General features: G+C 42.5%; 1 protein-coding gene across 1 annotated transcript; it reads left to right on the forward strand.

Annotated features, from left to right (window-relative positions):
* ccbe1 (collagen and calcium binding EGF domains 1) lies at window positions 1-27,085 on the forward strand. The gene is made up of 11 exons (XM_068574473.1): window positions 1-104; window positions 211-291; window positions 17,562-17,614; window positions 17,770-17,904; window positions 18,103-18,240; window positions 19,253-19,362; window positions 20,521-20,629; window positions 21,134-21,264; window positions 22,591-22,626; window positions 25,383-25,418; window positions 26,118-27,085. Exons 1-11 carry the CDS (start codon window positions 1-3, stop codon window positions 26,388-26,390), a joined length of 1,206 nt encoding a protein of 401 aa, XP_068430574.1. The 3' UTR covers window positions 26,391-27,085.
* Window positions 27,086-27,496: the final 411 nt, after the last annotated feature.

The raw sequence follows: 27,496 nt of genomic DNA on the forward strand, positions 1-27,496 counted from the left end.
ATGACACTGAAACACAACAGGAGTCCTCTTCTGCTCGCCGTCACCTGCATGTACTTCTCTGGAGGTCTGCTCTGGTCCTACCAAGAAGAGGATGCCAGTCGCGGGTAAATGTTTTGGGACGTGTGCAACATGACAAGAGGACTTCTTTTTGCATGAGATGAAGGAGAGAAAAAAAAAAAGCTAAACTTTTCCAAATGTTTTGTCTCCCAGAGAGGAGTGCTCAGAGAATAATATTTCCACTACAAAGTACCCCTGCGTGAAGGCGAGCGGAGAAGTCACAACGTGTTACAGGTAGGAGTGATTCATGTGGATTCAGGTTAATAGTGTGACGTTATCAAGCTGCAGTCCAGAGGGATTTGTAGCCTTGAAAGTGATGCAAAATGTAGCTCTAAGTGATGCAAAATGTAGCTCTAAGTGTTGCAAAATGTAGCTCTAAGTGTTGCAAAATGTAGCTCTAAGTGTTGCAAAATGTAGCTCTAAGTGATGCAAAATGTGCCATTTTTTAAAAATAATTCAGAGCAATACGTTTTTGAATTGTGCTTTGTTTAAATGTGGAAACACGTATGTATTGTGCCTCACACTGGACAAAGATAACACACAAACTCACTTAATTGTGTTGCCTGAGGCTGTTTTATGGCTTTAAAAGCATAACGAGGAGGCCGTTCGTGTTCGTGTGCTGCCGGCCAAATGTTCATGTGAGTTGTACACTGTCTGCATTCTGCAGTCATTACAGATGTTACACAACTCCACGAACCTTCAGTTGGATTATCTTGTGATGTATCTGGAAAATCAAGGGGAGACATGGGGAGATGTTCCTCTTCATCATCCTGTTGTGAATGTAAAGGATCACAGCAATATAATAATCCACGAGCCTCCGTATGTAAATATTTTACTCTCCATGGCTTTAATTATTGCCGATCACAGACACTGTGGACACGGCTCCTGTCTGAGGCCCTGGATTAAGTTGTTAGACCCTAATCTGTCATTATGGGGGGCCACCTCACAGGGTAGTGAAACAACTGAAAGAAAATCTATTTAAATATTCACTGCGTTCTTTACTAAAAGACAATTCATCAACGTGGGTATAGAAGAGATAAAGTTTACAGAAAAAACAGTTTAAAGGCGTTAAAGTTGATACATGCCACTCTCCCAAAAGCCCCACACTGCTTACAGGGATCCTAAGATGTATTTATTGAATGATTGACAGGTGAGAGAGATGTACTGTTACTTACCGAGGAAACAAAATCACACAATTCATTTCGGGAACTCATTTTAAGGATTGTGTCAATCTTGATTCATAGCGAATCTATTTCTGCACGTCTTTATCTGGGGAAATGTAAGAGGACTAAAGTAATGCCAGATTGTTGGACTTCTCCTTCGGGAAGTCTTTCCAAATGTGTATTATTTGAAAAGGTTTCATCTCTGCATCACTTGACAATCTGCTGGCCGTGGTACAAGCACTCAGTGACATCCTGTTTGATCCTCGAATACAAACACATTCTTAACATAATTGTGTTGGTTTATGGTTATTGGCTGCGGCCGCAGTTGTTTCCCACAATGTTTATTTAAGGAAGAGAAAGTGTTTTTTAGCTTGGAGCCAAGATACTGTAACATAGGTGCATTTCAGTTCACCTGAGAGCTGATGACCGGCCCTCAGCCCGAGGAGAGAAGTCTTATTCTGGTGCCAAAGATCCAGATTAATGATCTTAATTTCATCAAATTAATGTGGATGTTTGCGTCATTTCAGTGCAATTGCGCCTTGGCATGTCTGAGATGCGGCTCAAAGGGAAAGCAAGCGTGATTTTAAATTGGCAAGACTCCGTTGCCAAAGAAAAACATGGCATTCATTCATTCATAAGGCTCTCTGGAGCATCATTTAGTGTTTATTAAACACTGTTATATTAATGTAGAAGTTGTTGCTTGTACACACAGGAAGCCATTTGATGGTTTTTTTAGGATACTTTAGTTTTAGTTTCATTTTGTCTGCAGTCGTCAGATTAGCATCAGTTTGCGTCCCACTAAAGTTCACAATGAACACATGCAGATCCCTTCTAGAAAAGATGCTTCAATTCACACTAAACGGTTCAATGACTGATTTCCTGTTTGAACATTTGTTGTCTTTAGTTCATATGACGATGCAGTTTTCACCAATATGCAAAATAAATATAAATCCTGTACATTACAGACGAGAATCCCACCATCACGTCTATATGCAGCAGCTGCCAGACGTAGAAAAGACTCCATGAAGTCACTGCTCTCTGCTCATGACCCCGTCACAAGAACAATGCTGAACTTTGTATTTTATACACAAATATATCACAAAGTTAAAGAGCTGAGAGTTCAAGAGCTATCGTGTAATATTAGTGCGGTAGAAAAAACAGCAACAACAAACAATACTTACTACAAGCACACAAACAACTTCAAGTTCTCATTTGGGGATAACTGCGACGGTATTTGTCTGCGCATATAACAAATATAGCGCCCACCCCAATTGATCCAATAATCCTTCAATGTTTATCAGATTGTTTCAAGAACACAGAACATTTAGTTTTCGGGACGAAATAAACAATGCAATCTGTCAATCAGTGAGTTTAGAGGTGGATTGTGTGCACATGGACTGAAGCAGCTGGCTGTTAATCCCCAGTTTCAAGTGTTTATGCTAAACTTAGATGATCGCATGAGAAGATCGATGCCCCTCTCCAATATGTCTGTTCAGTGTGACACCAGCTGCTAGAAAGCCATCAAACGTATTCTCAAAATGTCAAACATTTCAGAGGCATTGAGGTCTTCTGTGTAGGTCTGGTGGGGAGGAGAGGACCACATGAAGGACTTTTTAAACGGCCCTTCTTGGAGGATGGCATTCCTCTGTGTGCACAGTTAAACATTCATCCCCGGAGCATTCGTCATATTGTGAAACGGCAGCGTTGGAGACGCCAGAGACCTTCAGAGCGCACATGTGCCAGGACAAGAGGAGTAGCAGGACCTCAGCTGACATGTCTCTCTCTTCCTCTCACCGGCTTTGTTTCTTTCAGCTTGTAGTTTCACAGGGTTAAATATGCTTGGCTCAGAGGTTGCGCAGAGTTTGGGTTCCAGGATTTGCACTTAAATTATGACCGCCTTTTGATTGCAACACGAAGGCTCGACTGGAAGCCAAATAAGTGTTTGATTCAAATGATAAGGTGTGTGCCGTTTGTTGCAATTTGGCAACAGCGTCGGTGTGAAGCGGCGGTCACTACTGTTGCGTTATTCCATCTCCCTCCAGGAGATCAGTGTTGACAGTAGTCGTGTTAGCATCTTTATTAGATTGTCTTTTCCTTTGTTAGCTTGGACCTTGTGGTTATCATTGGTCACGTGAATCAGTGCTGAGAACATGAACCGATCGCTTTCTGTGTCCTTGTGTCACACAAAGCAAGACTATTGAGTTAGCTGAGCAAATGCACTGACTATGGTTGCAGATTTGATAGCGTTCCAAGGTTTTTACTCAGTTATCCAGCTGACTTCATAACCCTGCTTTATGAGACAGACCCTTCCTGGTGGAAACATACTTGACAGCGGCTGTTAGCAAACAGCAGAAGCATCACATGACATCTCCTTAAAGGCAAGATGAGAGCCAGATCAGTGTGTTAACTACCTCAAGATAGAGGCACATTAACACTGTTTGTTTGTAACGTATCTTAGGTGACAAGAGGGTACATGAAACGGTGATTACGTTGGCTTGATTCATCATGTGTGTGACGTCGGCATTACCTACCAAGTAAAGGAAACGATCCTCTGGAAAGTAAGCGAGGAGGGAGTCGTTCCACTCCACAGCTGCAGCGGTTATGTGTAATTAATGTGTGGCATTTGTAATTGCGGCTTTGTTATTTTTCCAAATAATGTTGGTGGTTTAAAGCATTGTGCTGCGTCCTGTCCCTCCTCCGTCCTCCTCTGCTGCCGTCTGTTTCCCGCTCTGTGATTCAGGGGAAAGTGTTTCATACAGTAATGAGTCTGTGGATCGCATTTCTCCCCCTGTGAGACATGATAGTCATGGTGCTTCTCATGCACTTGGCTGGTGCAAACAGCATTGTTTGTGTCTGGTAAATGGCCGCCATCAATTCATTCCACTGAAATGCATTCCAGTTTGTTCAGAAGTAATTGTTGTTTGTAATTACTCCGGTTCTGCATGGTACCGTAGTGAAAACATGCCATTAACGGCTAAATGAGTAATTGATTGTTCAACTTGGCTACAAAACCTCAAGTATTTCTTCCGTCAAATCTGTTTTTTGCATCAAAAAAACATATTCTACACCTTGGAATAATCTTCAGTCAGACTTCTGTTCCTTCTCCCCATCAAATCGCTTTCAACACGAGGAATACTCTGCTGAGTTTTCTGCTGCCATACTGTCATCCCTCCAGTGAGCTGAACGAGTCCAGCAGGCCCAGATACTCGTGCTTTCAGATGCAATCATAAATATAAAGCAGAATGAGTCGAGATCGTATGCACAATATACGCCGACTGTAGCATCTGTCAGGATAACTTGTAACTCAGTTCAGCCCCACGTGTCATAACGATCGTAATGACCTCATTTAATAGTTTGAAGTCCTTTTAAAAAAGAAGTCTGTGCTCGTACCGACGTTCCTGATGCAATCACACACAAACTGAGACGGTATGATGAGTTATTAAGCACACAGAGTATAAATGAAATAATGAAATGACTGAAACCATCTTCTGGGAAACTGATGATTGCACATGAAAATATCCGGTTATTTAAAATGCCTCTTTTGCTCTCGTCTCAGGCGTTTGATGTCTCTTTTTTATTACCGACAAATCCAATTATCAGCCACCTTGTGTGTGTGCGGCTGGATATGCGTCACAGAGTTACTCGACTTGATAAGTAGACTTGTCTCGTCTTGTCTTCCTGTTTGGAAAGAAGAAGAAGAAAAAGAGCAGCGCAGTTCATGTCAAGAGATTTTTGTCAGATAACCCGAAACAAAAAAATCGTCAAACTGATGGTACACTTTTGTTCTGTTGTAAACAATGTTTTGGTGGTTTCTACTCGAGGGCTTCCCAACTCACAGAGGCTACGTGCCTCAGCAGGAATATTTTAGATTTATCGAAACCACATCTGGAATAACTAAATTTTTTACTGAAAATGTATTTTAGGAATGACTACATATTAAGCTATTGCAGTTTTGGAAACAGACAGCTATGCATCATGGTAATGTAAATAAGGTGTCTGAGGAAGGAGCAAGGAATCAGTCCAAGCTGTTTCCCAGCAGCTCTTTCTTCTGACTTTCCTGGATTTAACCTCAGATGCAGAACGAGATAACGCGGCTGAAAATCATGCCAATCAATAATTGCCTGAGAATGATCCACAGCACCTGGTGCTGTTCCCCCGGCATGTTGACGCTCTACGGAGTAATCACAGAGAGGTGAGAGAGAAAACTGCCAGTACAATGTCCATCATTGTATTACACAATACAGGACATGAGAGGCAGTAAACTGCTGCATCTGTGTGCTGTATTCTAACACACAACGCGGTCAGACTGACGCATCCAACATCCCTCAACTGATGCACAATATCCTGTCAAATGCATCCACATCTGTTTTCCATCAATAATCAGAGAGAACATGCAACTGCTGCATCTCAGGCTGCACTGCGATTCAAAGAGCTGACACGAGCGTTCGCTATCGCTCTTCAGCGCCGACACAGTCGATTGTTAAAACCATCTAAATGGCTCTCAGGAGGTCAGCTGTCCGATTGAGCTAATGATGCATGACTGTGACTCGGAGACGTATCGGTAACTTTACTCTTGCTTACAGTCTGTGTCTGTGATGGGCAAATCCCCAATGCAGAGCAGAACAAAGTGAGTTTAGCGGTAACTGTTGACTCTTTCTATTTCAACACGTTCCCATAATGAACCTTTGAAAGGCCGGTGCCAAGAGACGTGAACACAACTGAATTAAAGATGGAGCAACGGCATAGTTTGGGTTAAAAGTGACGGCATTGTTAAGTCTGGGTTAAGCCTCTCGTTCAAAGCCAAAGACTATTTGTGTTGTTAAAAACAAATTACATTTGCTGTCGGCGGGAAATGGGAAACAAACTGCGGTCTCCTGTTGCAAAGTGTGTTGTTGACCCACTTGGGCAAGAACAAGTAATGGATACGCAGGCCGACCGGGGCTCTGTTTTCTGGTTTGGGGACAACTTCTGGAATAACTGAAACTGGTATTTCTTAAGAAGACAGTGTGTTTTTCCAGAGTATTCCTTCCTCTGTCGGTCAGACAGCAGTATGAAGGAAGCAGGGCATCCTGTGTCCTGAGCTCAGTCTGTTTACTGAAGCCTTTAGTTGGAGCATCTGAAGCTCCGTTTAACCACCTCGTTCTGGCTTTATGTGCCAGAGTTATGTGCCAAAAGTTCTTTAAAGCCACAAGTTGGGTTTGTTCCAGTTGTTTTTGTTGGGTACTTGATTGTGTGGTTATTATTTCTCATTCACACTGTTGATTTATGATGTGTGCATGTCCCACTTTAGTGAATACGCTGCACCGGTGACATTATCTGCACCTGTGTGTGCATGTTTGGAGCAGAAAGACCTCATTTGAAAGGCGTCATTATTCATAAACAGGCCTCGCTTGTTATTTTTTCTCTTTTAAACCCAGAAACATGGTGCCGATCATATGTTGTACAGACATCATCATATGCGTCGAAATGCCCAAAGTGATTTACAATGCAAAATATAAATACTTTAGAACATTAGTTTGTCCTAAATATGCCAAGAAAACCTTTTAAATGTTCCAGTTTCAGCAGAATAGAAGTGTAAAGTATTATTTTGGTACTAAATTCATCACTTGTTTTTCCCGAATGCTTGTGCTCAGTCACATGAATCATTTGCACTTTAATCTGTTAAGTTGTCCAAAAAGAAACATTATTGTTGTTGATAATGATCATTCATACCACATACGCCTTGGAGCCGGTCATTACTGTGTCACTTTAATGCACAATATTGTGAACACTGTTGTTAGAGAGTCATTTCTTCAGGTCCTGTCGTTAACACATTCATTACTGTGCTGCTGGACCGTGTTGAGCGGCAGCTGTTTCTAACACATCCGTCGTTCATGTTTGCTCCCGTAGGGGGGGATGTTTTGCAAAACATTAAAAGCATCGCTGCATTGTTTTATTTCAGACGAGATGTAAAACAGCGGCTTTAAGATAAGATCTTCCTTCAAGGGAAATGATGGATCCTTAAAAGCAGCGAGGAAGAGAAAGAGGTCATCGTGGAGCAAAGAGGACGTGTTGGTGTGGAAGAGCATTCCTTACTGACTGATGCAGACGTCCTCTCGCTTGGTTCTCTGGTGCATTGAACTCAATGAATCACAGTGAAGCGGTTGGAAATATTCAGAAATGTGCCATTTGTGTTCTTTCTTTCTTCGTATCTTCGTGTCATTTAGGAACACATATCCTTTTCCGATTCTAATCAAACATTTCGTTGCGATTTGATTTGGTTCCTTTGCGTTTTGACATCTGTTTCCATTTGGAAGAAGAACCTAATGTGAAACACGTTTCACTGGAAACACCGTGACGTTGAGAGAGCTTACTTCATCAGCAGAACCGACTCGTTAGTAGCTGTTGTTTGGATGCGTTTGACCCGCCTGCACATTCTTCAGCTCTGTACAGTAGTTAGCCAGTTTAGTGGAGGACACGCTGTAAATGAAGATGGATGTCCTCCCTCTGTCTTCAAAGGAATGTGCATGTGTGGGCAAGCTATCTGGACATCTACTGTAAAAGGAAATGAGGAATAAATGGGAAAATATATTACTTTATCTCAAAATATATAAATACAGGTCATCCATCAAGGCCTCCTTGCACAGATAGTGTAATCAGAGTCATTTCATATGGAGATGATGGATAACTGTATTAATCCCCAGTGGGGAAACTCATTTGTTCACAGTGCACAACAGACAAAAAACACATAACAAGAACAAACACCAGGAAATGCCATATGAAACAAGACACATAAACCACGTAGAAAGATGCTAAACTTAAATCTAAAAACCACAACTAAAGGTGTTCATTAAAAAATCGCTCGCTGAATGAACTTTAAAAACACTGTGGATCGTATAAGATATAAGGAGTTAGCATCTGTGTTGATTTATGAATGACTACTGGTGTTCACCAGGCCGCTCTCTACATGTTCCAACCCTCAATGTCATTTTAAATACGTGCTAAATAAATGGCAGTGGATCCTAAACCAGAGGAATTACAGGATTGCGTTCGGCGTCTGGTGAGCTTTGAGTTCTCGTGAGGTCCTCTTCACGCTCGACTCAACGTTTTCAGATCACATACATGTTTCCCTCTTTGATCCATGTAGCAACTATGTTCTCTCTGATATTTTGGTTTCTTAAAATCACACTCTTGTTGTGTTTGGCTGTTGCTCGCGCTCCCATCTGTTTCTTTCCACAGAGACCTGAGCTGTGGTCACGCGTTGGTCACGCTGTGGTTCTGCAATGGCGGAGAGATGTGGTGATATGTGAACCTCAGGCCTCCGTGCCTTCACTCTGTACGCGCAGCACTCCTCTCGCTGTACAAGATGTAATTACATTCAACCCAGAAAAACGCACTTTGCATAAAAACTGCATTGTGCGCCTTCTATTGTGAAACTGGATCTTCTTGACGTCTTCGTCAGCTTATTGAAAGCAGTTGGATGTGTTTGAACTCAATGTGCATTTGTTTTGCTCCTGGCAAGTTGTTTTTATTCCCCCATAAGTGAAAGAAATAAGCTGCTAATGTATCAGCCCTGAAGGTCAGCAGCTCGCCAAAGAAAATGTCCTCCAGCAACCGTGAACACGTGCACCAGTCCAGCCGTGTTGAATTGTAAACAGCTGCACGATTCAATGTTAATAACGCATTTGGGGGAAAACTGCAGATGTGGCTCCTTCCATTGAGAATTGAGCTGAATTTTAATACTTGTGAGTCAGTTGTGATTGAATGTAATGCTATTCACCAGTGTCAGTGTCCACCTGTGCAGGTATACAGACCTCATGCTGTTTGAGTTACGCTCAGTGTGCCGCCTCTCCGGATGGCTTTAATTCATAAGGAAACATGGGCATTCATAGTATTATTTTAAATTATAATCTAAGTTGGTCAATGCCAGCTAATTCAATCCCTCGACAGAATATTCAATTTCACGACATGCAAGTATTAAAATACCATGAAAACCACAAAGCCTCAAGTGGGTTGACATGTTGCATACCTCAACTGCCTCGTGTCATACAGGAGAAATATAATACAGTAACTAGCTGACATGTTGACATAATCACCTCCAGCCATGACACAACTATATGGAAAACATACTGTTCACCAATTTATAATAATTACTTCAAATGGAAACACGCAAAATATTATGTTTTACTCTTTTTCACAAATTGACAAAAGATGAACACATGAAATGGAGTTCATTAAACTTCTCATTGAGTGTTAACAATTCCCTTTGTTCAGTCTGTCGAACAAGGCTCATAAATCCATCAAGGAAATTAATATCTGAACAAACTGTCGTCCCAATCCATCCAGCATATGTTGAGGGCACATGTTCCCCTGCAGATTGCACCAACAGAGACAATCCTACGAATGTCTGCACGGCAGCCCATCCAACAGAGATGTTTCATTCTCAGCCAAAGAAGCAGGAATCCAGCACGTTGTGGTACGCACCTCGTCCTCTGGACAGCGGCTCCAGTCCCTTTGCAGCACTTTGCATCACTTTGCATCACTTTGCAGCACTTTGCAGCTCCCAAGGGCGACTGCTGTTGAGCCTTTTCTAGCTCCTCAGTCAATAACTATATTGATTTTCTCTCTCAGGCACCAGCTTGAACACTCACTGCTTTGTGGCTTCAATGTATTGTATATATATTTATTTTTCTGAGAGCTCTTTTTTATAATTGTACTGTATATAATCTACTAAAATGTACATATTCCTTGTTAAACTACTAAAAGGTCTGAGCTGAGAAAAACAAGAACGTCTGCTTTTTACATCTTAATATTTTGTAATATTGGAGTGAACATTACATTTCTATATTGTGATGAAAGAAATGACTGAATAATAAGTGTTATTTTAGTTCACCTTTCAGGAGTTCAGTTCTTCAGGGATCCGTTTTCCTAAAAATCTATTTGCACCATTTGCAAATTCATTTTGAACGAATGAATTAAATGAGTAATAATCGCTTGGTGATTCTCTCCACATCTCCCTGAAGTGTCGGCTGCACGCTCCACAGTGACTTCAGTGTGTTGGGTGATGCTGATGTCTGGCTGGCGTCCAGCGTGGTGATGTGAGTTCATGTTGTGTTGACAGCAGACAGCCGTGCTGTGTGTCATTTCCTCACCTGTCACTGTCACTGACATCCACCTCTGCACTTGTCCGCAGCTTTTTAAGTGAAAGTTGATGAAATTTCGAGTTTCTCGACCTAAAAAAAGTGACATAAAAAACACGTTTTATAGCGTGTGGCCGGAGTCTTCTCTCATTTGCTTGAGCCCAGGACGCCGCTGAGGGAAAGCAGTTGCCTGGGCTGCCTGTGTTCCAGCTGACGGGTTGTGTTTTGTCTCCAGCTGTTCACCGAAGGCTGAGCCAAGCTGAAGTGCTCTGCTGCAGTAAATCTCATTGAAAAACCGCCGGTTTTGTTGGATTATGTTGCAGATGCCAGCACAGCAGGAGCGCAGCACACGGCCAAAGTGTCTGTTAACAGCAGATGGATCGCAGCGTTAATCTGGAGAACGGTCCTCACTTCAAGTGACTCTTTTCTGCCACACCAAGAGTAACCACTGTTTAGTCTCCATGCATTTTAACAATAATTCATTCTGTTAATGGGGGACATTTGTTTACTGTTTTGGATTTGGGAAATTAATGTGGCAAGAGAAAGATGAGATTCATAACACTCTGACGGGAAGGAGCAGTTTCTACACTTTGTAAGTTTAAACAAATAAGGTTTTTGATGTTAATTACTCATGATTCTGACATATTATGTTACCTTTGGACAGAGCCAAGTTCCACCTGTTTCCTATCTTTATGCTAAGCTAACCGGCTGTAGCTTCATATTGAATGCACAGATAGGAAAGTGGAATTCATTGAAGTTTCTGCAACAAGGCAAATTAGTGTATGTCTCTAATAATGAGCTTTAATATTCTATAATGGCAGATGTTTCTTCATCAAGCAGCAACCGTCCCTTTCAACTTGTGAGGTTATTGCGTTGCTACTTGCTCTGACAACACGTTCACCAGGCCTTCCTATTGGAGATGTCACAAGAGAGAGGATGACAATAAAAGGGCTGCTTGTGTGTTTTAAGCGAGGGGCCGTAGCGAGGGCATCGCGTGACCGCCATGCTGCGAGCGCTGAGCTCAAACAGTCATCCACCAATAGGTTATGTTAACGCAGCGTGTTGGTGGTCAAATGGGGCTCCATCGTTCCTCTGAGCAGCCGCTCCACGCAGAAGAAACAGCTTTGCAGAGATTTTATTTAAGGAGATGTTTGCAACGTTAAATACAAACTAAATGAGGACACAAAGTCTCACAACTTCTGCAAAATGTCATGCCTCATAATCTACATTTGGGATTACGTTTAGATTTCTGTCGAATCAACTGCGTTTGTGTTTCATCCTTTGTGGGTCAGGACTGCAGCAGAGTTCATCCAGTCAGTCCTCAAATAGCAACTGGTGGAAAAGCTCAAAGGTGCATGTGAACTATGTTATAATATATGTATAATATTCTCTGCATTAATCACATTTGCACAATCATCAGTACTTTTATCCCGTATTGTATCTGGTGTTATCTCCGTACAACACCAGACACTGTGGTTTATTGAGCCCATGTTCTTTGTTGTTGAGTATTGAGCCGGTAACAACTGGCTCTAATCCGTCCTCCTTATAAGTGTCAGAGTTTGCATGAAGCTCTTAAGCAGCTGAGTTGTTGTTGGACCCTTCAGTCTATGAAATGTCCCTTTAGTCTTTACACTGAGCGATACTGTGAAGTGCTCCGGGGTTATATCTCTACAGCTGGTGTCTGTAACAGCCTCCAAAAGACAGATATCAGCCTGTGGAAAAACATATTGCTCCAACATGGTTTACCTTTTATGGCATCTCCAAACAACCGCCTGTAATTACATTATAATTACTGACAATAATGAGCCATAATGCAGCAGATATGAAGTCACAGCAACAGAATTAAGAGAGGAATGTTGGTGCATTAGGACTCATGACTAAAAGTCTATTGAGAAACTGCTCTGCAGAAATCCCTGATGTCTGATTCTTTCCTTTTCCAAGTGAAGTATTTTTAGCAGAAGACACGACCTTTCCAACAGTGGATTTATTTTCCTTCAGTTTGGACGTTTCTGGAAAACACAAAAGGTATCCATGAATTCTGAGGAATCTCTTTGTTTTCTTAATGTGTCTCTATAAACCTGCTCTCCTCGGGTGTTGTGTTGTTTTTTGGCTCCAGCCTTGGCAGAAGTGAACTGTCCCTCTTAATATACTGTATTTGGTCTATTCTTGAATTTATTAATGTGCTGCTGAACTTTATCTGTCATGACGACCAGTGCGTGCTCACAGCAAAGCACATTTTGACGTGCAGGAGTTTTATATCCAGATGACATCATGTAAAACCTCCAAAAACAAACCAGGAGGCCTTACAAACTGCAGCGCACCTCGTTGTTCACTTCTTCACATGACACTGTGAGGTGACCCCGAAACTGCAGAGAGGAAGTCTGATGTGTGTGTGTGCGTGTGTGTGTGTGTGTGTGTGTTGGAGTTTCTAAGGATATCTCTAATATTTGGAAAGTCCTCCGCAGAGTGATTTATGACGTGTCAGGTGATCTTTTGAGTCAACAAGATAACGAGTGAGCTGCTGAGGAGAGGATGAGTTGCCTCTTCTAGTGGTGAGCACATCACATTGGCAGTGTATCTGCAGGATGAACAGTTGTCTTCTGGATTACTTTACGGTCTACAATGCCAGCGCTCGAGTTTTCAACGTGAAATTCGCGGCTAAAAAGAGAGAAACCGCGGCTCCATCTGGATGAGCTGAAGGACCTGGAGGCTGCTGCTTCATTTGAGTTATTGTTGATGAGGAAAGGTCTGATTTAACAGGGTTTTGTGCAACATGTTGAATGGGTTGTGATGTTGTTGCATGATTTTAATCTTGCAAAAAGCTTGCCAGTGTGAGCAGGAGCCAGCTTATGAATTGATTTGTGTTTCTTTAATAATCCACACCAGCATGGACGGGCTGATACGGAGTTGCGTTGCTTCTGGTGAGTGGAATGCAGACATGTTATTGTATATCACTGCTACACAAATAAGCCTCCGCTGAGCAGACTGCGTGTGTTGTCTCACAGCTGTGTGTGTGTTTGTGCGTGATACCCTTTATTTGTGTGATCGCCATGCCTGTAAGAAAGAAGAGCATGCTGGGACGTGACGAAGAGGGCCTCTCGTGCGAAGTTGGATGTACTGGATGCATCGCTGTCCTTGTGCGGTGTTCGCTCGCGCACAGTTGCCTCCACTCGAGTGTGTGTACGTCGGTGTGAATTAGTGTGTTTCCTCACAAGACAAAGCCGGGCCAGGTCACTCCGCCATGTTGGTTCAGGGGAGGTCTGCTGTTTGTAAGGTAATTAGAGCGCTTGTGGTTCAACCCGGGTGACTGAGGTCAGACTAATCTACGTCTAGATTTCAGAGAGGCCCCTGGTAAATTATATGCATCACTGGTGAAAAATTAAATAACCTTTTGGATGGAAAAAAAGTCACAGGTGGCAAAACAATCAGATTGCCTGTGAGGTGTGTTTTCTGAACAAGTGCAGGTCTCGTTTGCTGAAGTTAAATGTCAGTCAAAAAGCTGGTTGTGTGTGTGTGTGTGTGTGTGTGTGTGTGTGTGTGTGTGTGTGTGTGTGTGTGTGTGTGTGTGTGTGTGTGTGTGTGTGTGTGTGTGTGTGTGGGCATGTGACTCTAGAAGCTCATTGAAATTCTTGTCAAAGTGTCATGAATGCTTTTGGGATCTCTTGTTCTCGCTCTCATGAATATGAATGAAAACCGCATGTGTTTTGAATTTGGTTGCTGATTTGCATAACGCACACGGGCGCTAACAAGCCTGCACAGCATTGTCTTCTGTTGTTGTGAGAAGTGCTCAGGCTCTGTGCATAATGACTCGGCGTGGTCTTGTCGTGTGCTGAATATTATTAAGAGCTTCATCTCTAATTACCCGTGAGTAATCTTTTGGAGAGGAGTTTTTTTTCTGTTAGATCCCAAAACAACAAAGGCACATTCATATCGTGCTCTTCCACTGTCCTCTAGTGCGTCACTGTGGACGGTGATTTACATCGAGAGCAGCCGGGCCGGACTATTAAAGCCTTTTCAGGATCAATGCCTCATATTGACTCTGTCAATTATTTCAGTGCAAACAAATCTGTTGGGAGGAAATCATGTTTTTGATGTATTATTGAAATGCTGAATGAAAGGTGACGGTTCATTCACACTCTTCATGCAGCTGCATTTAACTCGGCCCTCATTATGGGAAAGTCATACAAATCTACTTCGAGCTACTTAAACACTTTTGGAAAGGTGTATTTGTACTGCGAGTACTAAGTGCTAACCATATACACACATGTCAAAGCAGCCGACACTAGAACAGCAGTGGATTAGTTTTCATGTTGTTTTAACTGAACAATTCAGTGCTAACATGTCGCTCTGCATCTGGTGTGATGAGAACATTATTCATATCAGCAGTTTATCTCTGAGACCTGGCAGACTGTGACTCGTGTCGTCGGCATTGACCTTCAGCCCGTGTCCATCACGGCGTCTCTACCAGCCGTGTTGTGTTAACCTGCACACCGTCATGGCGTTACCGTCTGGTTTTGCGTGTCGGCCGCTCTCCTGGTCGCCTGTTTTCATGTCAAAGTAGAAAAGTAGAAAAGGTTGTCAAAGCGACGTAATAATTCCACCATTTTAAATCCATTTGTCAGAAAGGACAACCTCAGGAATACTGTAACCAAATATCTCTTAAATGAGTTTACATAGTATAGTGAGATAAAGTACAGTAAGTATTGGTTTGAGCTGACGAGCCTCTCCTCTGAATTATAATTTAATAAAGATTCAGTTCAGTAGAAAATAAACTTGAACACAGAGATGAACCCGTTTCCACGGGACGTCGCCTTTCTCATGATCTTCTGGAGACGACATGGATGTTTGTTTTCACATGGTTGTTCAACTAACCCTGGTTATTTTGCTAAGCTGGTTATTTGCTATAAGTTCCTTCTGTCTTCATGGGGACATTAAATATTGAGTCACACAGGAAACCATCCTCAGATCAGTGCACGTTTCAGCATGCACTGGTACATTTTACTGAGTTTGTGCAGTACTCCCATGGCTAGTAAATATCCTGCATACATAAAAGTAATTTAGGATGTTTTGGTAACTGGTTTTATCAAACTGCCATCCAGTCCATAATAAACAAACACGCTGAAGAGCTTATAAACAAGAATATGAGTCTACAGCATGCGAGCAGTTCTGTGAGACTGTAATGCTCACATGTGCATGACAAACGGCTCACCGATACAATCACACTAATGTTTAACGTGTATAATGTGCATCTATCTATCTATCTATCTATCTATCTATCTATCTATCTACCTATCTATCCATCACAATGTATACTATGTTGTTAACCAACATGGTAAACATTATTAGCACTAACACAAAGTACAGCTGAAACTAGAAGTGCGTGCCACACTTGAAAATGTAACTACACAACTGCAACTACTGCGCTTTATAGCATATAACAACTTTATGAAGTAAATCACCAGTGTACATTGATTAATCATTGATTAATCAGATTCAATATCTGGACAACCTTCAGTCTTCATCCCTCTTCATGTGTAGAATCACACAATGTGAACCACCTCATTGCTGCTGTCATTAAGTAGTAAATACTGAATTGTGTGAGTGAAATCAGTACTTGGCTGCTGTGTATCCTGTACCCATAAAAATGACGATAAAAGCTCTCGACTGGAGAAGGAATACGCATTTAGATTGCAGTAGTGCAGAGTTTAAAGCTTCATATTTCAAAAAGCATGACTTTTTTTAAACGCATCATTTGATTCATGAATAAAAAAGCAGTTAGCAAATGGAAAATCTGACTTTAATAAGATTAGAAACTGAATAAAGAGATTATTTGACTCACCTTCGTTCCGTTCTAAGCCTCTAACGGCACATTTGAGGAAAAGATCTCTGAAATGCAGCATAAGCTGCTTTTCTTACTCTCTCACAACATTCCCCTCATATTGTTCCTCATCTATCATTTGCATCTCTTTATAGCTCCTGGGATGTCGTGTTTAGGAGCAGGAATTCAGATTCATGGTCACAAGAGGATGAATCCCAGATTCACTTTGTTGATCTCTACTTTTCCTCTGGCATCATTCATTTGACATTTGTGGATTTGAATGACATTTTAGGTCAAATTTAGGATGTATTTTTATGAAGAAAAGTAGAACATACGTTTATATTCTCCGCAGAGAACAGAATCAATACATTTAGTGATCCAATAACTGTAAATTTAGCACATTTTACCATCAGGTAAAACATTTTATCCAATGAGATTCATTCAGCGCTAATTAGCAACACTGAGCTAAAGTGTTGGTTGTACTTTCTGCACACTAGCATGTTGTGTCACGTTAGCATCCTGCTCATGTACCATTAGCATGCTGCCATGTTAGCATGCTGCTCATGTTAGCATGCTGCTCATGTTAGCGTTCAGACTCACAGAGTCGCTAGCATAGCTGTAGAGTTATGAGGTTAGAGCTGAGCACAGATCGATCGTGTTATGTAAAATAAATGTCAGTAAACTTCAACAGTTGCTCAATGCTGGTGAGCACCATCACACAGTGAGTGTGACTGCACTTTACTGCCATGACTTCACGCTGGAATTGGATTTTTTATCACCTCCTGTTTGAAAGTAACACCTGGTTGCACCTTTCCTTCGCGCCGAGTGTAAGTCAGAGGTGAATATTACCTCATGAGGACGAGAATCGTGCTGTTGGAATATTGCAGCAATATGTTATCATGGAGCTGGTTTTAATATAACACAGATGAGGGAATTATGCCACATAGAAGATGTTAAAGAAACGCACATTGGTTTGTTGCTTCACCTCAAAGTAGTTCTCTCTCTCGCCTACACACACACACACACACACACACACACACACACACACACACACACACACACACAATGTTTGTATAAAGAGTGATTCAACATGGCCTTTATGAGTTCAAATGAATGGATGAGAAAGGAAATTCTGAAGAGAATTAGAAAGAAAAGGTGTGTGTGTGTGTGTGTGTGTGTGTGTGTGTGTGTGTGTGTGTGTGTGTGTGTGTGTGTGTGTGTGTGTGTGTGTGATCCACATTAAAAAGCACAAATGTAACCAGACAATCACTGGATCACAACAAATTCTGCAGATCTTTATTAATGTTACCTGTCAAACTTTAAGCTCGTCTTATGGAAATGTGAAACCTTGTTGAAGTGTGTTGCTTTGCCTGCTGAAGCGTTTGTCAATGTGATGTTTTGCAGAAAGAAATGCTGCGATGGCTTCAAGTTTGTGTTGGGCCAGTGCATTCCTGAAGGTAGGAACGCTTTGTCTTGTGTATCACTGATTATTCTTGTATTTATATGCGATAAGCATTGAATCCTGTAACGTTTGATGTTCACTTAACTTTCTTGTGTTTTTTCTTGTGTTTTCTCGTGAGTGTGTGATGAAATGCCTCGTGTCTTTCTGTAGACTATGACGTGTGTGCTGGCGCCCCTTGTGAGCAACAGTGTACGGATCATTTTGGGCGCGTGGTGTGCACCTGTTACCCCGGATATCGTTACGACCGCGAGCGTCACCGAAACCGAGAGAAGCCCTACTGTCTGGGTGAGCTCAAGTATAACTCCCCACGCCTTACGTACTCATATTCGTAATGAACATGAAGGTCAGTTAGTCACAAACTTGCTCTCTTCTATCTATCTGATAGCAGTTTGACTGATGAATGCATTTGTATGCATCATATTACACATTGCCAATACATTATGGTCAATACATATCTTCTTTTTCTCTCTGGATGATGTATAGACATCAACGAATGTGCAGACGAAAACACGACGACGTGCTCTCAGATCTGCCTCAATTCTGTGGGGACCTACAGGTGTGAGTGTGAGAAAGGCTACTTCCTGGAAGAAGATGGGAAAACATGCACCAAGGGGGAGAGAGGTGAGAATAATATTTCTACTCAGACATTTTCTCTTCTTTCAAGGGCACAGTGTCCTGCGATGTGGACCGGACCACACGGTGTTGTTTGGTGGGAGACAGGCGGATGGGTGTGGGCGCTCGGGGTGCTGCACACATAGACACCTGGTACTCATTACACATCCCAGCTCCTTGTGCATGTCAGAACATTTCTGTCTCCCTAACATCCCCGCCGCCCCGCGACTCCTGGTCTTTGGATGTGCTGGATGCATTTAAGGAAAAGATCACAAAAGGTCCAGGCGATAATAAAGTGTTTTTTTGCCCCAGATTCAGTTGCAAACGAGGCGTTCAGGGGCTACTTCCTCCCAGGAGTTTATCTTCCATTACCTACGAAGCCGGAGAGAGAAACCATGGTGCATATAGTCTTCTCCTGCTGCTTCATAGCGCAGAGTAGAAACAGTGTCCAGACTTCCACTCTTCCAGAGAATAGATGCGTTTGTACAGAAGGGGCCTTTGTCCTGCAGGCCAGAGACAAAACCAAGCGACCTGGCTTTAAACATTTTATGAGGACATTTCTTTTTACAGAATTGATAGAAGTAGTTTCTGAAGAAAGAGTTCTTGATACTGGAAAGAAATGTTCTTTGAAAACCAAACATGCAAATGTGTGATTGCATTGCATGAGTTTACCCTCAGAAGAGGCAGAAGTCAGACATTAGCTTAGCACTAGTCCTGCCAGCAGGCTCTGACAGATTAACACCACGGTCTTGTTTAAAACCAGGATCTTAAGTGAACCACAACCCCGAGTCTCACCAAGGACATTGATCAGAGAGATACATCCTGCACTGTAAACCACTTGTTAGCTCACACAGTTTGCAACAGCTCATCAACCTGTCACAAACCTGTGTTTGGTTCTTCTAATTGGATTGTTTTATCACACAGACACACTCAAATCATAGTCCATTCTTCCACATATCTAGTCAACACATTTTCTGGTAACTTTTGTGAAAGATTCTTCTTCTTCTTTTTGTATTCCCAGCCGTGCATCTCTTTGAGAAGTCTGACAACGTGATGAATGCTGGAAGTTGCTCAGCCACATGTGACGATTTCCACCAGATCAGGATGTCTGTCTTGCAGCTCAAACAGAAGGTAAGAGTCGGAAAACAAATGGGAAAATATGGATTTCACAAATATGACATGTCATCTATCTATCTTAATGGTACTTGTGCTTTTTTATGTATTTATAGTTGAACACAAAAAGTCCCCGGTGAGCATTAAACTCCTTCTTTATCCAGCTGAATGTAAACATCTGCAGAACTGCTCCGTTTCTTTATCACCACCTGAAGATCTCGCTTTCTTTCTAAAGAGCCCAGGTCTGCCAGTATTTCAGAAACAGCAGCAGGCCGGTTTTTACAGCTTCCCTGAGATTTATTGTAGCACTTAAGCAATAAATAAATGTCTTAACGAACTCCCTTCACAGTAGCTGGTAGATTTAATCCACAGGTGTGAATTGGTGGGCAGCTTGTGTGAACAGTGGGGGGTTGCATTTCCCTGCTTGTAATCTTACAGGCGTCTGAACACCTCCGGCTGTAATGGACTATGTATTTTGCTTGCAGCTGTGTGATCTATAATGTTAATATAAATATTGAAAACAACAATACTGTCTATTATTGCAGAATATTGGCATTTACTGGTGTCATCGTAAGGTTAGAGAATGAATATACCGTCAAACCCGTGTGTGCAAGGACACAGCATGATGTTCTCTGCTCAGTGTGTGTGTGTGTGTGTGTGTGTGTGTGTGTGTGTGTGTGTGTGTGTGTGTGTGTGTGTGTGTGTGTGTGGTTATATGTCTGCACACATAAGCTAGTTTTTTTTGCATGCCCTTGCCACATAGCGAGGTCTGAGGAGTGTGTCCCTCTGGACTGCCGTATCCACATGATGTCATTCTGGGATCAAAGATAACTTTTCCCGAGGATGCCGCTCAGCAGACAGAGCAGGACCGCTCTGCTCTGTCTGCTCAATAATGCAGAGGGGCTTCCTGGCCCTCCATCTGTCTGGGTTACAGATGGAGGATCAGCTTTCATCTCTCGCTGGGTGGATGACGTTAACGTAGTTTTACTTAAAGTTGTATTCAACACAAAATGTAGAAATGACAACTGCGTGATCGTTACACGTTTGACATCATTTCCAAATGAAGGAAACAAAGACGTGAATATGTCTTCTGGTCGGCTCTGTTTATTTGATCGATCATTCAGTTATTGTGGTTGACCTGTTCATTAAGTCAATATTTCTTTGTCCATATTCTAGATGACCATGCTGTCAAACAGCGCCGACGTCCCCGAGCAGATGACCAGCGAGAAAGTCCTGACGTCGTCCATATTTTTACCGGGGCCTCCAGGTCTCCCCGGCCCTCCAGGTAAACACATAAAGTTAAAGATAATAACAGGAAGCCGTACTCTGCGTGAGGAAACTGGCCTGAGTCCAGCAGGGATCGTTCAGTGTGAAGCAAGACGTCGAGTCCAGCGGCTCTGTGAGGCTGTAGCTTGAAGAGACATGCTAGCATCCGCATGCTAACAAGCTGAGAGTCACCACGCCCTTTATGTAGCATAAGCATGCTAATATTGTAAATAATGAATAAACACGACAGCTGAGACTGATGGCACTGTCGTTCATTTGCATTGTAGAGTTTGTTTTTTAAGTAAAGTGCCGGACAAATGTGCTGTTTGACCTGCTGATGGCGCTCACAGAACCGTCACATGATTTATGAAATAGCTTCAAACATAAACCTGCTGGTGGCATCAGATGAATAGCTGAGGATATAAAGTTTTCCTGGCAGGACAGACCAACGAGCTCTTGCCTGACTGAGCTTGTGTGTGATGAGTTGTCTTTAGTTCACTAATATCAGTCTGGATTGTTTTAGGAGATCCTGGACCAGAGGGCCCTCCAGGGCTGTTGGGGGCCCCTGGGTCTCCTGGTCCCAGAGGCTTCATGGGGCCCATTGGACCCACACCAGACCTGTCTCATATCAAGCGGGGATCCAGAGGACCTGTGGTCAGGACTTTCTTTACTCCGTCATTGTAAATGATGTTGTGTTGACCAACTGCCCAGATGTTCAGTATGAATTCATGTGTGAGCTTCTTGCATTGTCTTTATGTTCTGTTGATTTAGTTCCTCCCTTCACAGTTACAACATTAAACTGGATGACAACAATGAATGCAGTAAAACCTTGCAAAGCTCTTTTTAATGTAATTTATGTTGCACATGAAACTTCTTCACCAAAACGATGCAGGTACTTTTGCAATCCTGCAGCGTGAGACGAGGCCCACGAGGGCTGGGACTGATCTGTCTTTAACTAAAGGAGCTTGACTAGAGCGCAACCAAGTGTCTACTGCGCTTTCACAAAGAAACATCCCATTACTCGCACTCTTTAAGAAAGCTAAACTTCCACAAGGTGCAAAGGGATGAAACACTTATCATAACAACGACGTCTGACTCCATTTTCGGCTTTACTTGTTTTCTTTGGCTTGCTGTGTCTTTGCGCTCCGTCTTGCTCGCGAGTGTGAACCCTCGGTGCTAAAGTCTGGGATCAGCGTCAAGAATGTGCAGGAAGTAGCCATCAAGACATATTTCTAGTTTTTAAAGCCTGAGTATTTACGCAGTCTCATTATTGATAAATCAGACCATCGACACTCGCAGTTAGTTATACATCACGAGCTGCATGAGGCCAAACCCAGAAGTCTGGAAACTGTTTTCACAGTAAAACGTTATCTCTTGCTTTGTGTGTGTGCGTCTGACATTTCCATCCTTGTTTTAATTCACAACTCTTTATATCTGTGACCTGTTCATACATTTAATCGCTGCACATGCTGGTGAGCTCTGAATGAAAGAGTTGTTCTAATCTAACAGATTAGATTCTGAACATCTGACGTGTTTGTCTGCACGTCAGTGTTTTAGAGATGATGAATGCCGTGGATTGTGTGACTCGCAGGCTTGGTGCTGATCTGAATATTGCCCCTACTCCCTATACAATGTTTTCACACTTCTTTTAATGACGATTATTCCAGGAACCAGATCAAAGCGCTCTGCCGTCGAGCCGACGTCACTCATGAATGTCCTGGAGGCGGGCACAGAGCTAATCTCAGAGAATCAACGCTGGTGGAGCGCGATGCAGATGTCGCTTTTGAATTTGAAACAGATTTAGACTAAATGAGTTTTCTGTGGAAGTCTTGAATCGAACATGAACACGTTTCTGAGTGGAGGGGTGGGAGACGCGATCAGATGGTCACATGTGAATTCCCCTCGCGATATCTGATCGTGCACGTCTGTGGAGAGTGAAAGGAAACTGGTTTAAAAAACATTTTGTTCTCCATTTAACAGGGGCCTCCGGGAGCGGCGGGAAAAGACGGCCCAAAGGTGAGGTCACATGACACTTCTGTCCGTGTGAAACCTAACTTTGCAGAACTATTGTAGATGAGTCTCTTTCCGGAGGACAGCGGTCTCAGCATGTTGCCTCTTCACGCAGCGAGTCATTCATGTTGGCAGCAGAATTTGACTCTTGGCCTCTCTCGAAAAGAAAAGATGAAAAAGAGTTGCAAAAGGCTCCCAAATACCATCGTGATACATTTGGCTCATCTGCCAGTTTGTCTGTCAAAAAGATATTTCTCAATATCGAAAAACGTCTCAACATCTCTCAGGGCGGGAAGCGGGAGACGAGTCGCTGCCAGGATTCCTCCGAATCGTCAGCTCCGTGCTTCTCGACAAGCCGCCACAAGTCGAGGGAGGAAGACAGGTGTGCCAAGAGTTGAGGGAGGAAGACAGGTGTGCCAAGAGTTGAGGGAGGAAGACAGGTGTGCCAAACGGCAACAGGCTGTGCTTTGATGCTCGCGTTGGGAAGGAAAGCTTCTCATCGTGCACACGAGCAGAACGCTGTTGTTCAGCATCGAGCGGCCGTGTCTGGATGTTCAAAACATTAAACCTGGCAGCAGAGCTTCTTGGCCCAAACTTGGATAATTTGTAGTTGCCTACTCAGATTTGAGATTACGGATTCTATCAAAGGATTCCTGTTTGTCTGGAGCGGTTAACACAGCGGTCATAGATTATTGTTTTTAGGATCCGCAAAGAAAGATGCAGAATTTCCTCCGTTGTCTCTTATTTAACGTTTCTATCTGCAGCGCTCCTTTAAACCGCCTGAAGGAGCCTGAGTGTTCCTTTGTTCAGATAATTGTTGGCTACTTGAATCTAAACCGTTTGTTTTACTGAGAAAATACAACTAAAAGAATGAGAGATGCAAACTGTGCCTAACGCATTTATTTAGACTTATTTATAAAGTATTAAACATGTGTATATGTTTTCAATTACAAATGCATAAAACCAAATTGTCATTTCTTAAACATGCTGTATATCTGTTAAACTGCTGGTTTACCTGCTCCTCATAAAGTGGCAGTAAAAATGATAAGGAACATTTATTTTACCACAAATTTGCTCTTCGTGATTTATAGATATGACTTATTGTGAATTGGGTGTTTCTCCAGAAAACACTAAAGCTGAAACTCTCTCTCTCTCTCTCTCTCTCTCTCTCTCTCTCTCGCTCGCCCGCCTGCATACATGGTTGTCAGTAAGAGTTGATCAGGTAACTTGTGTGAGGTCGATTGTCTGGATTATCACATGGATTGTGTGAGCGGTACCTTTGGATCCACTGAGCAAGGCAGTAACCGACTTTCAAAAGGACGACTGTAAGGTTTTGTTTCCTTGTGTTGCTTCCCCTCACAGCCTCAGGCAGAGTGTTTTAAAAAGGCTCCAGCAGATGGTTAAGCCTTAGATTAAAGAGGCACAATGAAGTCTCCATCCTGGTTACGGTGAGATCTGACTTTGCATTTTTCACATTTCTTTTGTATTAAAGCAGATTTGCTCGTGCCCTCTCGCTCATGTTATGATATTCCTATGAAAGACAATCAGAGAGCTGCAATATTACGATGTTTTGGCCTTCAGACTTCCGCAGTGTGCTTTGTTGCTCTCATTCAGATACGGAGTTTGGCTGGTAATGTCAATAATAAAGATAAAGCAAATAAAAACATAATTTGAGACTGTGGCAATGATAGTGGTACAAAATTAGCCACTTAAAAAAAAGCCAACTTCCTGTGAGTTTCCCTTCTCTGTGCCAAGTGAACGTGGACTGTGAAGCTCTGTGATCCAGCAGGAAGTCAGAAGCAACTGAGAGCAGCTCGTTGAGGAAGTTTCTGCTAATACGTAGTGCAAGTAGTAGTAAAAGTGATGGTAGTCAGACAGGAATCTGGTTTTGAAACCATCTTTTCTCTGGTGAGTCGTCCATGTCACACAGGAGAAGCTCCAGGTCTGAAGCTGCAGCTCTGTTAGTGTTCCTGCTATAACGAGATCCAAGAGACAATGTTTGCTTAGCTCGTGGGTCTCGTATGGATCAACTTAGGTGCATCTGCTTTCTTGACATAGTACCTTGGTATTCCCTCGCTGCAGCTGGGATGTTTGTGTGGATAGATTGGAGGTTGATGAGAATCTGTGTCTCCAAGTAACAAATTCAAACCATCTGCCAAAACACGCACAGCCCCAGTGTGACCCCGCAGCCGTCAGGTCCGTCTGAGCGCTGCCGTCGGTCAACAGCAGCGTGCTACTCGTAGCGTCTCCTGAGCAGCATGTTCAGTGTCACATGAACAAGGTACAGTTGCAGGAGAAGTTCAAGAATTTGGGAAATTACACTATTTGCTTTCTTGCCGAGAAGGTCGATGAGAAGATGAGAAGCTACTCTCATGTCTCTGTGTTCACTAGTGTGTGAAGAAAGAGCAGGAAGCACATTAGCTTAGCTTCACGAAGACGCAAAGTCAAGTCAAAATGTGTTTTGTGAACTTGTCTTCTTATATTTCAGGTAGTGATGCAGTGGAGTCAATGTTATTTTGTCTCAAACCATTTTAATGTTTTGCAGTTGCTGGAGCATTAATTCCAAATCTAACCTGAATTTAAACTTCCACAATACACTAAAACACACCTTAAAATGATATTCTTGCTTGTGATTCGTCTCATTCTGACCTCACATTGCTCGACCTTCCTCTTGCCCTTCAAATCTCAACTATATGATGTATTCTCGTGCTTTTCTCCCATCTGTAATTCATATAAGATAAACATTTGTTTTGTTTCCCCAGGGGGATCGAGGAGCTCCTGGGCACGTCGGACCACCAGTAAGATTCCAGCTATATCTATTTTGATGGCGCACTAATGCAGCTTGTTACCATTATCATTATATACAGTGAAATAGAACTGAAGCGTGGCTGAGTAAGTGGAGCACTGGGGACTCTGGACATTAGAAAACACAGTTAATGAAACTGTCAACTCAAGGTAAATAGTCTCCAGCGCAGAATAAGCATTGTCCTCTTAGATAAACACCGATGCTGCTCGTGTTCACAAATCATGAGGACCGATTCAGTCGCACAAAGTCCATCGATCAGCTGGATCTCTGTTGTGATAATCTCTACAAGAAATGTCTCGCCATCATGGCTGTGAATCACCAGAGGTCCCACGGTACGATATCGTCACGATACTTAAGTCTCGATACGATATTATCACGATACTGCGATACATTGAGTATTGCGATATATTGAGATTTATTAGCTTTTTGTTCCACCGCAAATTGTCCCCAAAGGAAAGTTTTGTCAACAAAAAATAAATTGATTTTACTATTCTAGGACCAAAAAAACATTTAGAATTGATTAAATAAAAGATCGACACTCGGCTTCCGTGTATCGATACAATATCGCCACGCAAAATATCGCGATACTATGCCGATACTTGCAATAAAATAAAGTAGAGTAATCGTAATGATCTCCGTGAGGAACAAACCGGACGTTTGATGAGTAATTAGCGTCTGTTTGGCTCGGCAGGGCGCTCCAGGCTCCTTTGACTTCCTGCTCCTGCTGATGGCCGACATCCGTAACGACATCGCCGACCTGCAGAGCAAGGTGTACGGGCGCCCCATGCTCTCCCCGGGGGACTTCCCTGTGGTGCCCGACAGCTGGCGGGACAACCAGGACCATGTGGATGCTGGATCGGGGGAGGACCACAAGGATCCTCCACCACACACGGGCGGAGGGTCCAAGAGGAACAGGAAGAGGAAACCAGCGCGCGAGAGGACGAACTTTGACTGGAATATTTAAGGGCGTGGGTTTAAATACGTGCTGTCAGGTGTAAATATTGAAAGGGTTTGCATTTCTTATTTAAACAAAATGTACTGTATGCCTGTCGATCACAGATGTTTATTTTTCTATCATGTACGAGAGTTTGCGTAAATATTTTTTAACTAAATGAGTAGACTGTGCAAATGCATGTTTTTTTTAATGCTATATTTTCAGAAACGAATGGTTCCTTCATGGCACATTAAACAAGTCTCTTTTGAAAGCAGCTTTTTAACTCTTTACTTTATGACGGTATATTATTCTCACTCACACAGATTGTATCAGAGAGAGAGACACACAACAACTAAGTCATGAATCATCATACATCAATCAGAGGGATTAAAACAACACACATGTTGCACTGTGACTCAAAGAATTCTCATTTATGTTTGTCAAAGGTCAATTTTAATATCAAAATCAGCGTTGTAGCCGAATTATGTGAACACATGAGGGAGGACTTGGTTTTATACGTTGATGTCACATTGCTTCTCCACAGAAATAGTATACAGGACCAAAAAAAGGTAACTAACGAGGTAAACATAACCAGTGCAGTATTATACATACAAGTGAGTACACAGACCGAGGGTCATGTCGACTGATGCTTCTCCACCAGAGGGAGACATTCTCAGCTCAGCCGGTCAGGAGAAATAATCTACATATTCATGTTCATCCTGCATCTGAAGTACACGCCTTTTCTTTTGTACGAGAAAAAGTGCATCTTTGGTGTTTCTATTAAAAAGCTCACATGGTGTTTGAACTTAAAGTCTCTTTTGTTTGCATTTATTTGCAGTCTCACATTTAATTGATGGATTGTAGAACCCTATAATGTATGTAACAGCAAAGGTTTATTCTCTCACTTTTAAAGGTGTCACAAAGTTAATATTGTGTATACCGACTGGCATATTTAACTGTTCTTTGTAGTCAGCTCTGAGGATAGAACCCTGAGATTAGAGCATAGAACCCTGAGATTAGAGCATAGAACTCTGAGATTAGAGCATAGAACCTTGATGTCAGAGCATAGAGCTCCTCAGGGTTCAAATCCTATACTTACATTGAGGTACTTTGCTTGAGTATATTTCCTTCTGATA

The sequence above is a fragment of the Clinocottus analis genome, unplaced genomic scaffold (assembly GCF_023055335.1).
Source record: "Clinocottus analis isolate CAN_PGR_092001 unplaced genomic scaffold, fCliAna1.0.p SCAF_13, whole genome shotgun sequence".
Taxonomy (NCBI): Eukaryota; Metazoa; Chordata; class Actinopteri; order Perciformes; family Cottidae; genus Clinocottus; species Clinocottus analis.